General features: G+C 45.8%; 1 protein-coding gene and 1 long non-coding RNA gene across 2 annotated transcripts in view; one reads left to right on the top strand and one right to left on the bottom strand.

Annotated features, from left to right (window-relative positions):
• Positions 1-19,688, bottom strand: part of LOC138453293 (uncharacterized) — a 162,947-nt gene that overhangs the window by 103,095 nt on the left and 40,164 nt on the right. The gene's annotated exons all lie outside the window — the stretch shown is intronic.
• Positions 7,809-17,330, top strand: LOC138453287 (ferritin heavy chain B-like). Its single transcript, XM_069605982.1, has 4 exons — positions 7,809-8,051; positions 11,855-12,001; positions 12,449-12,574; positions 17,018-17,330. Exons 1-4 carry the CDS (start codon positions 7,950-7,952, stop codon positions 17,168-17,170), a joined length of 528 nt encoding a protein of 175 aa, XP_069462083.1. The 5' UTR covers positions 7,809-7,949; the 3' UTR covers positions 17,171-17,330.

Genomic DNA, 19,688 nt, shown 5'->3' with positions numbered 1-19,688 from the left:
TGGTGATGTACAAGGTCAGGGTGTGGTTGCCAATCTTCTAGTCGTTTCATCATCTTTTCATTGAGGTTCCGATATCCCGCTTGCATGTATGGTCGTTTGTTCTGGTGGACTATCGGTTGCGTGGTACGGTGTAAGGTAGAGTGATTTTAGTCTTTTTGTGGGGCTCCTCTTCTTCTATTGCCGGTTATGGGTGTGTACTTTGTTGGTGTTATGTAGTCAGCGGCGTGGAGGTCTGTTGTGGTTCCCTTGCGGTCGGCACTTCGTCTTCCTTTCTCTTGTGTGTGCTGGGTCTTTGGCGTGGCATTGTCTGTTCTTCAGGTATCTATCAGATTGTCTAATGGTTGCGAATGGCTTCCCGTGGTTGGTGGTTGTTTGCTTGCCTCACGGCTGAATGTGGATTCCCGTGGTTAGTGGTTGTTTGCCTCATGGTTGCTAATCACTTCCCGTGGTTGGTGTTTGTGGTGGTCGCAGGAGCAATTGCCCTCCTGAGTTGTTGTTTTTTGTTTCTGTCAGCTCTGTGATTGTTCTCCTCTATCGGTTGGAGTTAGGTTCATTTGATTGGTTGTTTCCTTGCATGTTTTCTTTTAGTGGTCCGGTTGTGGGGTATCGGTCATTGGTTGGCGGCAGTCTCAGTGTTTGTTGGGGTCTAGGTGAGCTGGGCCTAAAGGATCGCTGCAGAGGTGATGGGGGTGGGCTAGACTGGATGGGGAGGGAGGCCGATTCTTTCATTGGAGAAGTTGTCTGCTAGACTATATGTAAGTTCTGGCTTCTTGGTTTTTCGGGTGGATTGGGATGGGGGCGTGAGAAACATCTGAGCAAATAGTACACCTAGCTATGATCGTAGGTTGAGTGAGACAGTTCGCCTAGGTGTGGGAATGGCTAAGCACCACAGTTCACCTCGATGGGAGAGCGGTTTAAGCAAATACTCTATTGCCTTAAACCAACACCTCAGTTTGCTTTAAATTTGACAATTACTCCCCCCTGATTTACAACTTATTTGTATCTGATCTCCCACTTTCAATCAAGGCGGTACATAACTGTCCCCCCAAAAAAAAAGGCACCACGCACTGCCCTATACTAGCATATGTGGACGACTTAGTCAATCTTGACCACACCTTCAGTGGGCTTCATAGATCCGCAGAAGCGTTATTGACATAGGCTGACACTAATGGCCTGATTATAAATCGGGATAAAACCCTTCTTATGGTATGCACAGGCAGAACGATAGCTCCTCCTCGTATGTATGTCAGGGCCCTTGAGATCCTCTACTCCATCCTATAAATATTTGGGTGTTGAGTTGGTGTGAAAGGAGACTATCACTCCTGTATACAGAAACGTATTGGCAAAGCGGCCCAATTGACTGAATTAATATACCAATTTACCTGTAAACGGAGCAGATATTCCGTATGGGGTGCGCGCCTACTTTACATACACTTTGTGGTACCTATGGTAATCTATGGATTAGAATCCCTGATAATGATTGACCTGAAGTGGCTGCAAACGAATAAAGGAAAGTTTGGGGGGGAAGTATGGCTATTATAAGGTAAGAGTTTGGCTTCTTTCATTAAAGTCATTGGTTCTGAAGAAGAGTGCGGAATTATATGTAAAAACGCTCAATGCCCCATTAATTTGCTCCTTGATTGTATGGGTGGGGACATCTGAAAAGAAAGGAAGAATTCTCTGTTTAAGAAAAGAATGCATACACTGTTTGGGGACATTGGTTGGACCCCTAAATGGGGTGACGATTTTGCTAGCATAATGTACACCTTGGGAAAATGCTTGGACTATTGGGACTGGCATGAAAATGTTGTTCACCTTGGCAGTTTGAAAAGATATAAATGTGTTCAGAACGTATTGTATACGGTCAAGAGGTCACACAAATATTTGAATTGATGTCCATCGCCCAACCTTAGGAGATTTATACTACTGCTAAGAATTGATCATCTGCCAGTTCTGTCAGTTGTTGGTGTTGAGCGCCAGATTCCCAAAGATGAAAGCTCCTGTCGAATATGTCTGAACAAAACTGCTAGTGAGTCTGCCAAACATGTATTAGCTGAATGTCCCAATATGGGAAAGGTCTATGTGAAACATTATGGAAGATTTGTGCACCAATTGGAGTCGATCAGAGTATCCACCTTTTGGAATCAGTGTATTAATATGGAAAATCTAAGTTTGTGTATGTCCTTATTTAGACTATGGTCTGTTGCCAAAAAGCATTGGAGCCCTAATATTTGATCACCTCGGGGGCTTATCCTTGAATGAAAAGATAGTTCTACACTCCTACCGGCTATAGGATTTAGAGGTAATACTCCAAGTGAGGCATGTAGGTGAAATTAGTCAAATTAGTCAATTAGCTAATTAATTAACTTATCAATGAGGTATAGGTAATGAATTTTATAAAAGTGGATTGATTGATTGTTTGCTTGACTGCATGACTGCCTGACTGATTGTTTTTGTTATGTCTATATGGACTGTTTCAATATATGATTGTTGTTATTGTCTGAAAATATGTAAATCACATGAATGTATCATTTTATTCTAGATTTCATTTTATTTTATTTTACTTGACAGATTGCATAGGTAATTTTGACTATAATTATGGAAATTAATCCTATGAAAGTTCTGTTCTCGCTTTTTATTTTTGATTTATTATGTGTAAAGTTTTCTTTGTAAAACTGTATCACATTACATAAATTAACAAATTAAGCAACACATTCACCATGATTCCAGAAATGGCTAACCAAACAATTTGACTAGATGTGAGAATAGTCTAAGCGAGGCCGTTTACCTAGATGTGGGAAGTGGATAAGCAATACAGTTTGTCTAGATGTGAGAGTAGACTAGGCAGCACAGTTCACCTAGATGTGAGAAATGGCTAAGCAACACATTTCACCTAGATTTGAGAAATGGCTAAGAAACACAGTTCACCTAGATGTGAGAAATGGCTAAGCAACACATTTCACCTAGATTTGAGAAATAGCTAAGCAACACAGTTCACCTAGGTGTGAGAAATGGCTAAGCAACACAGTTCACCTAGATGTGAGAAATGGCTAAGCAACACATTTCACGTAGATTTGAGAGATTGCTAAGCAACACAGTTCATCTATATGTGAGAAATGGCTAAGCAACATATTTCACCTAGATTTGAGAAATAGCTAAGCAACACAGTTCACCTAGATGTGAGAAATGGCTAAGCAACACAGTTCACCTATATGTGAGAAATGGCTAAGCAACATATTTCACCTAGATTTGAGAAATAGCTAAGCAACACAGTTCACCTAGGTGTGAGAAATGGCTAAGCAACACAGTTCACCTAGGTTTGAGAAATGGCTAAGCAACACGATTCGCCTAGATGTGAGAGTAGACTGGGCAACAGACTTAACTATGGTGTGAGAAATTGAAAAACAGTACAAATCGCTTAGGTATGGGAAGCTAACACATATGGTCTGTATGAGAGGTATAGTTGTCATATGATTGTGGCTGCATGCACTTGATTATAGGCTTATGGGTAGTGAGTTAAGAGAGAGAAGAGTACTAAGAGAGGTGGGTCAGTTTGGTGGGGTGCAGTGATTGCTGCCTTCTGAATTAAGGTGCTTTACTCACCAATGTAATTGCTTATATCCCGAGTCAGAAGGGATTTATTTACAGGCAGCAGTTTATTTCGAAACAAAGCCAGAGAGAGTTGTATTTACAGTGTTAAGACTGGCTGCTAAAAAGACCACACGAGACCCTGCTAGGTGGGCCAAAGTACATATTTGCAGGGTTAAATGACAGATTGTTTGTATTCTATGGGCCTCATTACAAGGTTGGAGGTAGCCTTGCCGGTAAAACCGGCCCCATAGGGCTCAATGGGAATGGGGATGCCTGTAGCACCGGCACTGTTCATAACGGTGCCTGTGCTACAGGCATGCTGTGCTCGAGGGTGTCTTTCATTCCACCAGGTTGGACCTGGCGGAATGAAAGGCACCCGCGAGCACAGCCCGAAGTTTGCTGGTCCGGATACAACAGTACCGGCAAGCTTACCGGTACCGTTGTATCCGGACCGGCAAGCTCGTAATGAGGCCCTATGTGTCTTTCCTAGGCCACCAGCGTATCCTGCAGGCTATGACCAGCAACATTTGTCCATGCCCCTTTCCAGAGTATCCCACTTAAAGCTCTGGTGTGGCCTGAGTGGATCGAGGTGACATGTTGTCTCACTCGCCTACAACAAAACGAGGAGAATGTCTGCACCCTAAGTTGTGATTGGCTCTGGCGTGTTATTTCAGAAGCACCGTCCTGCCTGGAAATATCCCGATTTCCTTTGTAGGCCAGGGCCAGCCCAGACTTGTCAAAAACCTACAAAGAAGAACACAGCTGCAACAATATTACAATGCATTATAGGGAAATGTAGGTAACCTTGTGAAGATGGCCTTTGGACCCGAACCCGCAAATTATTAGACTCAGATTCCCGAAGTTCAGCGATGAGCCCTTAGGATGCCTAATTATGTCCATAAGATATTTAGGAAAAGCATCGACTGTGGTGGGCATTTGCGATGTGCTTATTACTATGTGCTGGTTAGACTAAAGTGCTTCTGCATACAGAGTCTCTGGTTTAATTCAGTGACAGGACAGGCTTTCAGGGATTCTTTGCAGTTTGAATGTTACACAGAAAATAAAGAAGAGAATTGCTTAACGGAAATGCAGATTGTGTTTCTGGTCATTTTTTTCAAGTAAAGGGTCTACCAGCCTTGCTTGGTCTTGATGGGCTTATAATGCGCGTGTCTAAGCACGAGATCGGGCTTTCAAACCTGCGTCGTCAAGACACACGCGTTGCCCCTGAGCTATCCTTCCTCCCCTTTTGGGGTGGTGTTCCTCCCATTCTAGATTGGCAGTCCTCCAGTCTGGTGCAATCTTTGTGTGCCTCCTCATATGCCATTTTCTCGATCTGTACTCTAAAGCTTTAGTTTCGGCTATTATCTGGTGCTAAATTGCCGCCTAATAGCCCAAAGTAAAAATCTAACGTCACTCAAACATCGAGCTCTGGAATGCTTTTGGTGCAAAAACTCCTCTGTCCTCCCAAAACTCTCAGAGTAGGGTAGAGCTCTCTCATTCGTGCCAAACACGGAAAATCTACAATCCACAATTTGAAAAAGTAATTTGCTGCTGCTGAGGACTGACTACCATAGCTGTCATGTTTCCCAGTTCCATGCAGAATCTTTGAGCAGTTCTGTGTGGTTTTATTGGACTGCATGCTGGGACTTGTAGGCCCACCCTTGCAATGAGAAAACAAAACTACAAGTTCCAGTATTCAATTGGAAGCAAAAATCAGGGCTTGCTTGATGTGGATGTGTGATGCATGGAACTGGGAAACTTGGCAGGGGGGGCTACTTGTCTGACACAAAAACACTTAATCAGTGAGAGACAGACATAGAGCAAGACAGAATCAGATTAGCAAAATCTCTCCCTCTCTCACTCCCCCTCAATAGCCTCCTAACATAGCTCTCAACTCACCCGCTTTTGGCGGGTGTCACCCGCCAAAAGCATCCAGACATCCACTCAACCGCCAGCTCATCTGTTTCACCCGCCTTGGAGCCACAGACTCTGGTGCATACCTCACACAGGCTCAGTCTTATTAAATGAGCCCGCGCAGCGGGCTGTGGGTACAGAAGAAAGCCAGACGGAAACGTAGGGAACAGCCACAGAGACGCAAGTCTACCGACTCAGCACTGATAAGCTTCCACTTTCTATGTTGTGTTTATTTAGCCTCATGTGAGACAGTGGGCCTCATTACGAGTATGGAGGCAGCCATGCACTTAACAAGGGCATGGCTGCCTCCATACTGGGTTCCAGGTCTGGGTTCCTTCAATGAGGAATTACCGGGCCATTCCAACCTTGCAAGACCCGGTAATTCCTCATTGAAAAAACCCATCCCCATTCGAGTCCCGTTAGGGCTCAATGGGAATGGGAGGGAGCTAATAAGGGCCCGTTAATTATGGGCCCGTTATTAGCTCCCTCGTAATAGGGCATCCCGTAATGAACGGTGCCGGTTCCGTACCGGCACCGTTCATTACGGGAACGCCAGGGTCGTAATGAGGCCCAGTATGTTTTAGTTTATATATATAATACGAGATTCATTTGTAACAAAAAAGTCACCCTCCTTACAATCAGCTGTCTCACTTGCCAATCCCCCTATACGCCCATGCACTTCAATGGGCTCTCAGCCCACCCCCCAAAAAAGGTGAAGTTTTCACCCTCGTTGTTGTCATAAAAGGTTGAGAGCTACGTCCTAAATGTTTCATCTGGAATGACAGGCCTACTCCGCAAGGAGATCGGTAAATGCTGCACCCAGAGATGAACCTCCCCTCTGCAGTCTATGGAGCGTGGCGCCGGAAGCTCGGGGCACAAACGGTTGCACGCAAAAGCACGCTGTGCTGTCCCCCGGGGTCCGGCACCATTCTCTGCATATTGTGAGCAGGGAAGGCTGGGAGCCCAGGGCCTGTGGGGAAGGGGGCAGGTGGAGTGGAGCAGTGGCAGCCGGGAGTTCAGGTGGGGTTGGCACACCACCGACAAGGAAGGGGAAGAGGACCCCCCCAGGATTGTGATCTGTTGTGCTGCAATCTGCAGTGCAACCTTTTGTGCCTGGCCTGCGGATATAACACCGAGCCTTCCAGAGCACAGTTTTCTCCTCGCGTCCATTTCCTTGCGAGGCTGGCATACTGGGACTAAAATGATGATGCAAGGGCTGGAAATGCAAAACGTTGCAATATGACGTGCAACATTGCACATTCGCAAGTACGCCTTGTGACCAGCTGGATGAACAGGGGAGCCCCTGTTATCAACTTAAGCCTTGCTGAGTCATGGTGAGGAAGCGCTAATTTCCTTCTGCCGAGTCATGCTGAGCCTTGTAAACAAGCGAGATGGGAGGGGATGCTCAACAATACTGCGTGTTCCATTGAGAACAGCGCGCCTACAGGGAACTGACTCTGGGCACAGCAAGCTGGAAAATTATTCCCGGCAATATATATTTAATGTAATTGAACTCAGGATATTCTATTATCCACCCTTATACAGGAACATTTGGTAAATTGTACTCGTTTCAGGGAAGTGCGGTGTGATCGAAAATGTGTATTTCTATAGCACTGTTTTAAGGATATGAATTTCGGGGAGGTTTGCGGTCAAAATCACCACTGAATAGATTATAAAGCAATTGGGGAGACACCTTCGGACCCAAGGAACTTGCTGGGTTCTTGGCCTTCTGTGTTAGGTTGTGGCGTATTAGTGCAATGTGTATACTGCATCGCGGTCACTTTAGTGCCATCCTGTTTCCCAGCCTGATTCCACTGTCTCTGGCAATATCGTTATCCAACTCAATGGCTCTTATGTTATTAACCTTGTAGGATAATTGTCTGGCCCGCCCCCACCCCCACAGAACCCGAATCCTGACTGGGAGTTACACCCCGATCTCTGAAGCAGGTACATTTATCCTCTGAGAAACCACAATGGGGTTTGTGACTGTGATCTTCAAGTTACTACACTGATCCCTGCAGCAGACTGTGTCATGTTGCACCTCTAGGTGTTGCGGAGCCCTCCTGTACCCAGACTTGGGTGTGGCGGGCCATTCGATATCATGATAAGCTGATGAATAAATAAGTATTCTCAGGTTTCATGGCACCAGCAGGTGAGAACCCGAGATGTCACCGGTGTACTGATACATCGCCCCTTTGGGATGGTCACCATGGCTCCCGTTTTCCAGCATTCCTATTGGCGAGGGGCGCATTTGCGCCAGTCGCCTGCTGCAGTATAAGTATGCCCAGGTGCACCTGGGAGCCTCACACCGGTGCTGGGTCAGGTTCTTGCTTCAACAGTGATTGGACGGAACCGTCTCGCGCCCTTCCCTACCTCGACTCTTTCCAATTTTCCTTTTCCCGCGTAAACTCCTGTGACACCTCTGTGTTCCAACCACCCCCGAGATGGAGTCCCAGGTGCGCCAGAACTACAGCCATGACTGCGAGGCGGCCATCAACCGCATGGTGAACTTGGAGCTGTACGTGTCCTACTCCTACATGTCCATGGTAAGTACGTGTCTCACCTTTTCTTTCCAATTGTGAGTGTAAGTGCGCTTTAGCGCACCGCTAGTGTTCGGAGCAGTGGAGTAACTTTGCTGAAAATGCTGGGGGGACATGGCATCTAAAAGAAAGGGTTCCCTGCCAAATGAGGGCGATAGAATGGTGTGCCACAAAGGTTGAGTGGGACAAACACCCTTCTCTCCAGGGCTTTAAGTTGGGTAAGAAATCGAGGGGGGGGGCCGCATTTTAGGGCCTGGCATGCTGGATGGGCGTGGCCTAAAAAGTACACAAACCATAGTAAGGTACGCAAACAAATATATAAATGCATGTAAGCATTTATATATTTGTATGCGTACCTTACTATGCTCTGTGTACTATGCAAGCCATCTTTTATAAACAAAGAAATGTTACATATTTCTATATATATAAAAGAGGAGTTGAAAAGTGCACAAACCATAGTAAGGTACGCCCACAAATATATAACATGTATATATTTGTGTCCATACCTTATGTATTGCGTACTTTTCAAGCCATCTTTTTAAAACATGTCTATGTTTATAAAAGATGGCTTGAAAAGTACGCAATTCAATTAATCTTTTATAAAGCTTTGACGACGGAGAAGGCCTGAGGAGTCTTTGTCCGTCGGCAAAGCTTTATAAAAGATGTTTTTCAAAAAAGGTAGCAGGCGCCCCTCTCCTGAAAGAACACAGCATGATCACCTGTTCTGTGCTTTTTTCCCACTTTGAGAGTTCGCAGCAATCGCTTTTTGCTCACTGTACCTTTCACAGATGGGAAATATCCATTTGCATTTCAGTCTTTGTCCCACCCACATGGGCAGTCCAGCAGTGAAATGCTATGGCAATTCCTCTCTGAACAAGAGTACCAACATCAACCCCATACACCTCTGTTTCAGCCTTGTTGGGCCTCATCAGTGAGGTGGAGCTGTGCCTCTGAGCACAGTGAGCAGGGAGTACACCGCTGGGTTCCCCCAGGTACCTCAGTGTGACCAACCCCAAGTTCCTTGCAAAAATGTTTTAAAAAAAAGGTAGCAGTGGAGTTAACTCACAAGTGCAGCCAGCGGGTGGCTCATAAGTGCAGAGAGAAGGGATTGTAAGGTTGCAAACCCTTAAGTGCTGGGCAGCCCGGAGGCAGTGCAAGGGCAACTGGACATGCAGGAGCCTGGACCCGGGTTCAGAGGGTGACAAGTGCGCGGAGCAGTCAGGTGCATCGGCAGGGGAGAGGAAGAGAGAAAGCTTAAGCCTGAGATTGCTTGCATTTCTATGCAGAGAGGATTCGATCTAGCAGTTTGGCCTAAGCAAGGGGTCTGCAACTTGTGGCTCTCCAGATGTTTTGGACTAAAACTCCCATGATCCCTCACCATTGACTATGCTGCCTAGGAATGATGGGAGCTTTAATCCAGGTTGCAGGCCCCTGGCCTAAACTATTCCCTTTGCAGGTGTGATCAAAACAGCCTAGAGCTATTTTCCAATTGAGAATTAAAGGCCTAAAATACCAATTCAAAGACCTACAACTTTCTGTCCAAGGTGAGTTTAGCCCCTGTTTTATGACCCGGTCCAGGCAACAGTTTACACCTCATTCACCCATACCAGGGACAGTCCCCATGGGAACCATCGCCCCGCCCCCCCCCAAGCCAGCTGGATAGGGATGGGGCACTGCACCTGTAAAATAAAATTGCTGTTAAAAGGAGATGGGCTACACCCTGAGTTCTTACCTTATCAAAAGGACATAGACACCAAGGTGGATTTTACAGGTATCCCAACGGGGACCACCTTTATTTATAAAAAATAGTTAAAGTTTAATCTGCTTCCTAACCTCGCGCTGGCGTGAGTACCATCTAAATGGGTATCCATCCCGTCAGCCCACCCTTCCTTGGAGGGGTCTCAGGGAGACCTTTAGGGTGTGTTTGATGGAACAGACCCCTTCGCTGACTCCAGGTACTACCCACTAAGTGTGAGGCCAGAAGATGGCCTCTGTGGGTGTACCCCCTGCCTAGGTGGCCTCAGGCTGGCCTCTGCTTCTCCTGCCACAGTACCCTCCCTCTACTCATATAACCTTAACATGCTACACCTAATTGACATGTCCCTGTAAATGACTTGCCCCAAACTACATTTCCCCTAAATAGCATTCCTATTCTAAACATTACCTATTATAAATATAAGTACATTATTAACTAGGAACCTATTGTACATTTGACAAGCACCACATACAAACTACATATACTATATTATTTCACAATGGGGGTGTCTGCTGCAGTCAATCATCCCCTCTACAGTACCATCCATGCGTCTGTCTTCTGGGTGGCCCAATCCAACATACAGGGCCACTCATGCTCACCATGCACACTGCACTCTTCAATGTCCATGAGTGGCTTCCTGCCCAGATGGGAGTACGCCCATCATAGCTGCGACCTACGGCAGCGATAAACTCTTACGGTTGGGCACCATAGGCTGGAGAGCCCACCCACACTCACCAATGCTTGCTGTGGTAATTTCCAATCTTCAGGGTGGCCCTGTTGCCATAGTGGCTGCCTGAGTTACTGCTGCGCCCGGGTGCTATCTTGGTGTCAGGTGGCGTCCCCATGGCCAAGGGGATGCCACCATTGGTCACTGCTGCGCCCACTGCCTTCCCCTCTTCCCTGGGGCTTCACCCGGGTTGCCACAAAGCGGCATCAGGGTTGGTGCAGCATCCCACTCTTCACCTGGAATGCTCTGTGAGGAAGTCCAGGACTTATCTTCATAGCTCCACCTTGCGGGCAGAGCGGGCTTCCTACTCTTCACCTCCCAGGCTGCCTGGCTTGCGTGACCCAGGAGGACTTTCAGAAAGAGCCTGCCACACCCGCCACGAGTCAGGACAGGTTGCCTGGTTCTGGCCACCAACTCCCGTGACCCAGACTGGGCACTCCATCTTCGACCCGGGCAGCCGCGTGCATGCTGCACAGGCCCTTTGATGTTCCTTGGCCTGTCCGGTCTGGCCCATGACCAGAGCAGCACCCACAATGGCCCTTGGGTGGGCGAGCTGCCCCTTACATGAAGCGTGGCCCTCATGGTTCACTCTCTGAAGGGCTCCCCACACACCCGGCCTGACATAAACACTGTTTCGTAGGCCCTGGGGGAGGTGCTCAAGAGGCCCACAGGGAGTTGTTTTTCTGGCTCTCCCTCTTCTCCTGTCTGTTCTTTCTTCCCCCTTTTTCTAACTTTCTCTCAACTGTCCTTTTCGCACTGTTTCCTTTTTCAAATCCTCTTTGAAATACTTTTTCCCCTACCCAGCCCATTCCTGGGCAGGGGAGTTCTGTCTCTTTGTTCTTTCCTTCTCTTTTTCTTTCTTGAACATTCCATCCACCCCCGTGGTGGTCTGGATGGAGTAGTCCATTTTAAAACACACATACATACACACAGAGAATGAAAACACACAATACATTTAATTAAAAAAAAATACTTTATTCTCCCTGGTGTCTGTGTCTTCATTTCTAGGTCGGCCGCCCTTACTAGCCTGGTCCTTTGTGGGCACAAGCTACATGAGTAGACATCCCACACCGTTCTGCCTGTGATGATGCAGTCCAGCCTCCATCTCTCTTCTGCTTCTCTCCCAAATTAGCTCCCTTTCCATTTGCTCTCTGACTCCTTTCCACTCACTGTTCCCCTTGTTCTATTTACCTACTTGTCTTTCTTACTGCACTGATCTCCTTCCATATCCATCTTTCTTCCATTGTTCTTCCTCGTCCACCACATGTCCCTCACTCCAACCGCTTACAGAGTCATGTACTTCTCTCTCTTTCTCACCCTCTGTAGTCTTACTACTTTGACCGGGATGATGTCGCCCTGAGCCACGTGGCCAAGTACTTCAAGGAGCAGAGCCACGAGGAGCGCGAGCACGCCGAGAAGTTCTTGAAATACCAGAACAAGCGCGGGGGCCGCGTGGTGCTGCAGGACGTCAAGGTGAGAGTTCTGTGCTATGGCGTGGCAATTAATGTGAGGTTACTGGTTAGGGGACTGAGAGGTGAGTGGAATGGTGAGGAGAGCGGTGTTGAGGTGAGTGGCTGGTAAGGTGAATGGAACCCCGGTCAGGTAGAGGTAATTAGTTGGATGAGAAGGTTACTCATGCAAGGTGGGCCATTGAGGTGGCACTTGTTAGGTGAGTAGGGCCAGTTGTAGTGAAGGCGAGAGAGAGGCGAGAGGGTGGGTCTGAAGTGAGAGCATGAGGTGAGTTGCAATATGAGTTTCATCCCAGCAGTGCCATGTTGGTGTTTCAGGACTCCAACCATGTGAGCTGTCTCCTGTCTTCAAACCTCCCATTACTCTTGCATGTCTCCTTCCCTCTACTCCAGTCCAGGAGTATGGGTTTATTATTCTAGGTAATCCTTTGTTACTACTCCTTCCTTGCAGAAGCCAGAGCAAGACGAATGGGGTAGCACTCTGGATGCCATGCAGACCTCGCTGCAGCTGCAAAAGACCATGCACCAGGCCTTGCTGGATCTGCACAAACTGGCCATGGAGAGGACTGACCCGCAGGTGAGCTTCAGTCAAGTGAAGATCTCTCCCACCCACTGTCAGCCCCCACCGACTTCCCCCGCACCAGTGTTTGACTACGAGTGAAGGATCATCTTACTCCATACAGCCCTGCTGGTCTGAAATCCTGTTTGAGACTGGGCACCAGGCCAACCTCAGAATGCATTGGGAAATAAAAAGTAGAGTACGGGAATGATCATTGATAAGAGTTTTGCATATGCCAAAGAACGAGCTGTCGATCCTTAGCACCGTGCCGTAGAACCTAGCAATTGTTCCATAGATCCCTAAGAACAGAGAGAATATGGTATACATTGCAAATATTTCTGCAAAGGTACTAATAACCTTACAGGCTGTATAGTAGCTAGAACCTAGGACCAGGCCAAAGATAGAGATGAACATGCAGTATCTCCTATAGATGTTCTTTTAGACCCTAAAGATTGTTTTATAGACAGTAAAGGCTGATCTGCAGAGTCTAAAGATCAACCGGTATGAGATCCTCCTGTGAGGTCCCCATGGAAAATCCATTTAGAAATGTATAGGAAACCCATAAGATATTTGTATGCAGATTTCTCAAGGGACACTAGAACATAATAAAGCAGTAGCTTGCTTTTTACATATCACTTGCTACAACTGGCTTTTGTGGTGCTATGAATAACACGTGTTGAATTGATCTAATTTGATGGTGCTCTGTGTAAGGAGACCGCTTAGCTGAGGTTAGAATCTGTGATCTGTGACCTGCAGGTGGAGAGATCACAGCACTAACTCACTGAGCTATCCAACCAGCTCTGCATTGAAAGGCACGAAAAGGACTTCCATTACAGCAATGTTGCTTTTTCATGGAATGCTATAGAGGGGTACAACAAGAAGACATTAGGAATCTTGTAAGAACCACTAGGAAACAGTAGGGGATTGTTACCCGACAACCAAACTTGGAAATTCTTTTTCAATAAATATGAACAATTACCCCAGTCAGTGTTTACCCTTTTAACATGAAAGATGAAGGTTACGTGAAACACCCTACTGGTTCTGGTCAGAGAGAAAGGCATACCAAATAATGTAGCAATTATTTTGCTGCTTGATCCTTCAAATCTCCACAGAAAATATTTTGAAATGTGATTAATATCCTAACAACCAATACATGGATCTCAAACATCATTCAGTAAGGCTTAGAGTTTGTGACAGCAATCTTTCATATCATTCCACAAAAGCAGATGACTGCTCAAAGGTTATAGAGTTCTGTAGATCCCAAAGATCATGCAGTAAATCCTATTGATTGTAAAAGGAGATCTTAGAGATTGTATTGAACCTGAAGATCATTATCATGTACAATGGAGATTATGATGTACATCAGAAATGTCCTTCCACAGATGCAAACAACGGAACTCCCTCCCCCTTTGTAGCCGCTCTTCTTCCTCTCTTCGTATCTTTCAGTCTAATCTTAAAGCTCATCTCTTATCTGCTCCCTCTAATAACTGAGCTTTGTTCTTCTCCCCATCACTGGTCTTTCTCACTCAGAAATGTTTTATTATCCTGATTGCACCATTCCAATTTATCTTTCTCTCTTCTTCTGATCGTATCTGGAATGCATTGCTGAACTTGATTGCACCATTTTTGTTTTTGCGTGTATCAGCTCTTTTGGCGAAAAGTACTATATAAATTCACTAAAAATACAAAAAATACAAAATGCTAAAGATTATAAAATGGCTATATAAATAATTTCTCAGATTGCAAAAATAATTGAATAGATCCTAAAATGTATGCCCTAGAAATAAAGATTGCTTTGTTGATCCTAAAGATTTTGACATATGTAAAATGATCATGTAGTAAATCATTGGTGGGCAACCTGCAGCCCTCCAGATGTTTTGGCCTACAACTACCATAATCCCCCTCCATTGAATATGCTGGGTGGAGCTGATGGGATTTGTAGGCGAAAACATTTGAAGGGCTGCAGTTTGACTAGCACTGTTGTAGATCATTAAAGTATTTCCTTAGAGCCTAAATAGTTCACTAGTTCACACATATATCAGTATTCTCAAGATCCTGAATATACTGTAGATCTGAAGATGATGATGTACAGCTGTGATGTCATTTATATGTCGGAAAGATTTTAGCAGGATCTGCTATTTTCCAACAATGCTAGCCAAGGTGTATTGTATGAGCACTTATAGAGCGCAAACTATGGCCAAACAGCATCTAGGCACTAAAAAAACACAGATATGGGAGGAGATTACTGGGCAGGTCACCTAAAGATCAAAAGAGATGAGTTTTCAGGTTTCTACGAAGCTGAAGATGGTCAACCGTATCTCGAAGGAATACAGGGAGGGAGTTCCACAATTTAGGAGCCAAAACGATAGGGATTGTCGCCCCCCCCCCCACTCAAGCCCTGCAGTAACTCGGAATCCTCAACAAAACATGTGAGGAGGACCGCAGGGTTCTACCGGCCCTGTATAGGGTGAGCTTCGAGTGCAAATATTCAGCGCCAGTATTATGAATGGCGAGATGATCCAAGCGCAATATTTAAAACTTGATCCGGCTCTCAATAGGGAGCCAGTGCAACTGACGAAGTAAGTCCAGAGAGTGGGACAGCCCGCAAAGGGCCAGCCACGCTGCAGAGCTCTGCAAGATCTGCAGGCACTGAAGCAAGAATGCTGGCTGCCCAAGATAGATGCCATTGCAGTAGTACACAGACCTAATAATGGAAGAAGTAATCACCTTGGCCCAGGACTCAGGGGGAAGAAATTGTAGCATTTTCCACAATACTTTCAGTTTGGCAAAGCCCATCTGGCACACAGAGGAGATTTGTGCTTCTCTGGAGCCGCTGGAAAGAAGTTTGATCCCTAGACTTTTAACAGCTTCCACGGGCAAAGGACAGGGCCCCAAAGAGTCAGGCCAGTATTCAGCACTCCACTGGGAACCGGGGGCAGGTGAATCCACCACCAGAACCTCAGTGTTATCACTGTTTAGTTTTAGCCAGTTCATGGTGGCTATCTACCAGAGATAGATCGGCCAACCGGATAATCTGTAGGTCCCCAAAGAGGGGATGATGGCTCGGCTGGAGTTAGCAATATGTTTGGCAAGTGAGACAATGTGGGAATTTCATGTTGTGAGCACACAAAGTTCCTCATTTTTTGTAAAGGGGGCTGTGGTATATGAGGAAGGATACATCAAACAAGCGAGTACATTAACCACTAGCTACCCACCTCTAACACACCCAAGGGGAAGGCTACTTATCAGAAATTATCCTCACAGTGGAATTTTCATACAATTCAGTCTACCACCACGGTCAAAAAGTTATCTTAAACATATTTTAATCAATATTTACTCCAAACATAACAGTAAAAACAACATAAAAAGCCATATACAGTGTTCATCATTTACGAAAGCCGTAATGGACAAGATGGAGAGAAAACAACACTTTGTTAAGTGTTGATCGTGAGCATAGGTTATATAATCACTTGGGCCCTACATGTCCCATAATGCATCATGGAATTTGACAAAGAATGTCCCAAACGCTATCTTGCTTTTTTTCTCCTATTTTCGTTATTTTTAAGTGTCAGCTCGCATTGTCAACCAGACCAGGGAATCAAGTCCTTATGTGTCAGTTCCAATAACATGTTATTGAAGCTGTGCCCTGCAGCGGTAGTTTTTCACCGCTCACGATCAACACGCCGTGCGGGAACTTATAATTGAATTGATGTCCATGCCAAACGCTGTTACTATTTGGACGGACTTGTCGGTCGCCATTATAAGATTGACGAGTGCAATCGCCTCACTCATCACACCAAAAGAAATCACCATAAGGTGACTACACTGCTACATATGCGTCATGGTGACAGTGTAACCTCCCTCTTAACTCACTGCGTCCTGAAGACGGGTCCTGGGACACTACTGACGAGCCTTTGACTGCCCTTTGCCCCAGAAACACATCAGATTGTAGACGCCATTGTACCATATTTGTGTATAATAGTTATGTGATTCAGTCACACTATTACTAACATCACGCTAAATAACCAATGTTGATAGATTGTAAACATTGTGATGTGAACTACAGCCATAAGTGTGAAGTGTTGTTTTCTCTCCATCTTGTCCATTACGGCTTTCGTAAATGATGAACACTGTATATGGCTTTTTATGTTGTTTTTACTGTTATGTTTGGAGTAAATATTGATTAAAATATGTTTAAGATAACTTTTTGACCGTGGTGGTAGACAGAATTGTATGAAAATTCCACTGTGAGTATAATTTCTGATAAGGAATTTCGAACAAGCCAGTGCATCTGAAAGTTCGATAGGGCCTGTTGTGACACCCTCTAAGAAGTCAATCTGCCCAATGCCTTTCAAGTGCAAGAGGTTGTGAGCTTTTCGAGTGGGGGTGACAACACCACGAGGGGAGATGTCCACTTGTACCTAAGATTAGTGATAGATTTCAACTTTTCTTTATCCACAGCTGGGTGACTTCCTCGAAGAATACCTGCAGGAACAAGTGAAGATCATTAAGCAACGGGGAGATCATATCACCAATCTACGGAGACTGGGGGTGGCTCAGAATGGCATGGGCGAGTATCTCTTTGATAAGCACACCCTCGGGGAGAGCAGCTAAGCTCTCGCAAGGCAGTGGGATTACTTGGCATGAACCCTTCCTGCTCATGTTGTTGTGGGTGATGTCATTCTTGTTGGTCGATGTGTACATTATCACAATGCCACAAGGACCAGTATTTTTGACTTCGTCAACCAATCTTTAATAAAGGATTTTCAGGGTTCCTTGTGTCTTTTGTTTGTCTCTTTTTTCTCAAGCGGAATCGAGTGGGAGACACGTACATATTTATCACTATTACATGTTCCACTGGTGACCTGTCACATCAATAGGGAAAATGCCCAATGTTCTTGCCCAGAATAGGACAAAATGATTGAGGTGGTTGTTCATATCCCTATTGTTATACCCTTCACTGGACTCTCACTCCTTCCATCATCATGACTTCTGTTGTAAAGTAGGTTTCTCTGTGAAGGCTCATCAGGGCAGACGGCTCTAGACTCCATCTTAGAAAGGTACATTGCTTTATTTACATTAGTTACAGGTTCAAGTTACCCTTGTAAGTTGATAGCAGGGGCACACCCACCAGCCATCCTCGGTTACATCAGCTCAGGTCTCAACTGGCACTTATAAGAACACAAACATGTTATGATTCATCTAACATTCCTTTGCCACTCACCAAGAGCCAGAGCAATCAGAAATAGGAATGGCCAGCAGCAGATCTTCAAAGAGACATACAATGCATTGTCACAAAGACAGGACACAATACACTTCCTTCCCTTCATATAAAAAAAACACAACACACCTCCTTCCCTTCATATATAAAACACAACACACCTCCTTCAATGAATACCTGAGACAGAAATGCTGATAATACAAAAGAACCTGACAGAGACACATACCACAAGGACTAACCACAACACATCACAATGTTACGTACACAAACAGCACAATCTGGTTTATCTAGATGTGTGCTTAAAATAATTGTACCACTGTAACCTTCACCTCCAAGCCACTAAACTCCCCAAATGAAGACCAGCTCCATTGCCTTCACTCCCTACTTGGATAAATACACACAATAATAGACCTATCTACAGATATAGATGCACAATTTCACTCCTCAACTCCACAGAATACAAAGCACTGCATTCATTATTTGCCATTACGTGCCATAAATAGCCTCTTCCTCATCCTGCCTCTTTCCTCCCTTCGCCCCCTTCAACTAATCCAGAATAGGACTGCAAGACTTATCCTTGGCCTCAAGCCCAGGGACTGAATCTCTCCAGCCCCAAAATCTCTCCACTGGCTCCTGGTTACTGCAAGGATCAAGTTCAAGACCCTTTGCATCATCCACAAGGCTGTCTTGGGCCTGGGACCTCTTTACATCCAGCTTTCCCTCCCAAAATACGTCCCGGACAGAGTTCTTCGGTCTTCGGATTCCAACTCTCTGCAGGTTAAACGTTTCTCCAAGCAGAGAGTGGGAGGTAAAACCCTTTCCTCGGCTGGGTCCTCCCTCTGTAACAGCCTCTCCCCCCTCAGACTTGAGCTGTATCGTCTTAAATTCTGGAAACTTCTAAAAGACCTTCAGTTTCTCCTCTCCCTTCCCTCTCCCCCCCCCGTGCTGAACTCTCCATCTGCCGCTGCGACTGGGGCCTGGTCCCTTCAGAGTCATATAGGGGCCAGACCACCCCCTACCAGTCCCCCAGCATGCTGTGCCAGCACTTGCCCTCAGGCCCCCTTTCCTGGACTAGCCCATCTTGGTCTTCCCTGTCGATCGCACTCACCCCTCCTTCCCCCCATTTTCCCCTGGTACTTGCCGCCTTTTCCTGCCCAGCACTTGCCCACCGCCACCTCTAGGGGTACCCCATTTCAGAACTTTTCCCTCTACCCACTCCCCGTTGCGCTTATCACCTTGTCATGCACTTGTATGGTAGGATTGTCACAAGGCCAATAAAACAGTTTTCTGTTGATCTACATTATGATATGATATGATATGATAGGTTATTTATAACGCGCTTAATACCCAAAGGTTTCTAAGCGTGAACCCGGGGATCGAACCTGTGTTGCTTCGTGTCGTCTTGCTTCCGAGGTGAGCACGTTGCCCCTGAGCTATCCTCCCGAGACGATTATGATTCCATGCCCCCCCCACCCTATTCTTGTCTTGTGGCACCTGGAAACACCTGTGTATAGATGCCATATAAATGCCCAATAAAATAAATACAAAACAAATAAATAAATGCTGGCACTTCTCCACTGCCTACTACACCACACTTTAATCTGGGACATGATATGCTGACACTCCTCCACTCCCTGCTTGGAGTGATGAACAACCAGCAAACAACAATGCCTCTATTCACTAGATACCTATTGACAGAGCTGCCTCCTTGGTGTAACAGAAACAAGAGATGCCATTACACTCCGGCAGCCCTACAGCAGAAACCAAACCCTGGAGGATAGTACTACCACACACCTCATAAGTCCCAAACTCTACATCAGCTGCTCCATGTTCCCAACACATTCTTATGAGCTTATAAAGCAACTTTGCTCTGCCCTCTTGTCACGCACTCGCATGTGGGGGTTTTATTCC

The sequence above is a fragment of the Ambystoma mexicanum genome, chromosome 1p (assembly GCF_040938575.1).
Source record: "Ambystoma mexicanum isolate Mex_15411 chromosome 1p, UKY_AmexF1_1, whole genome shotgun sequence".
Lineage (NCBI taxonomy): Eukaryota > Metazoa > Chordata > Amphibia > Caudata > Ambystomatidae > Ambystoma > Ambystoma mexicanum.
Note: the sequence above shows the minus strand (reverse complement) of the source record. Positions and strands in the feature narration are given on the sequence as shown.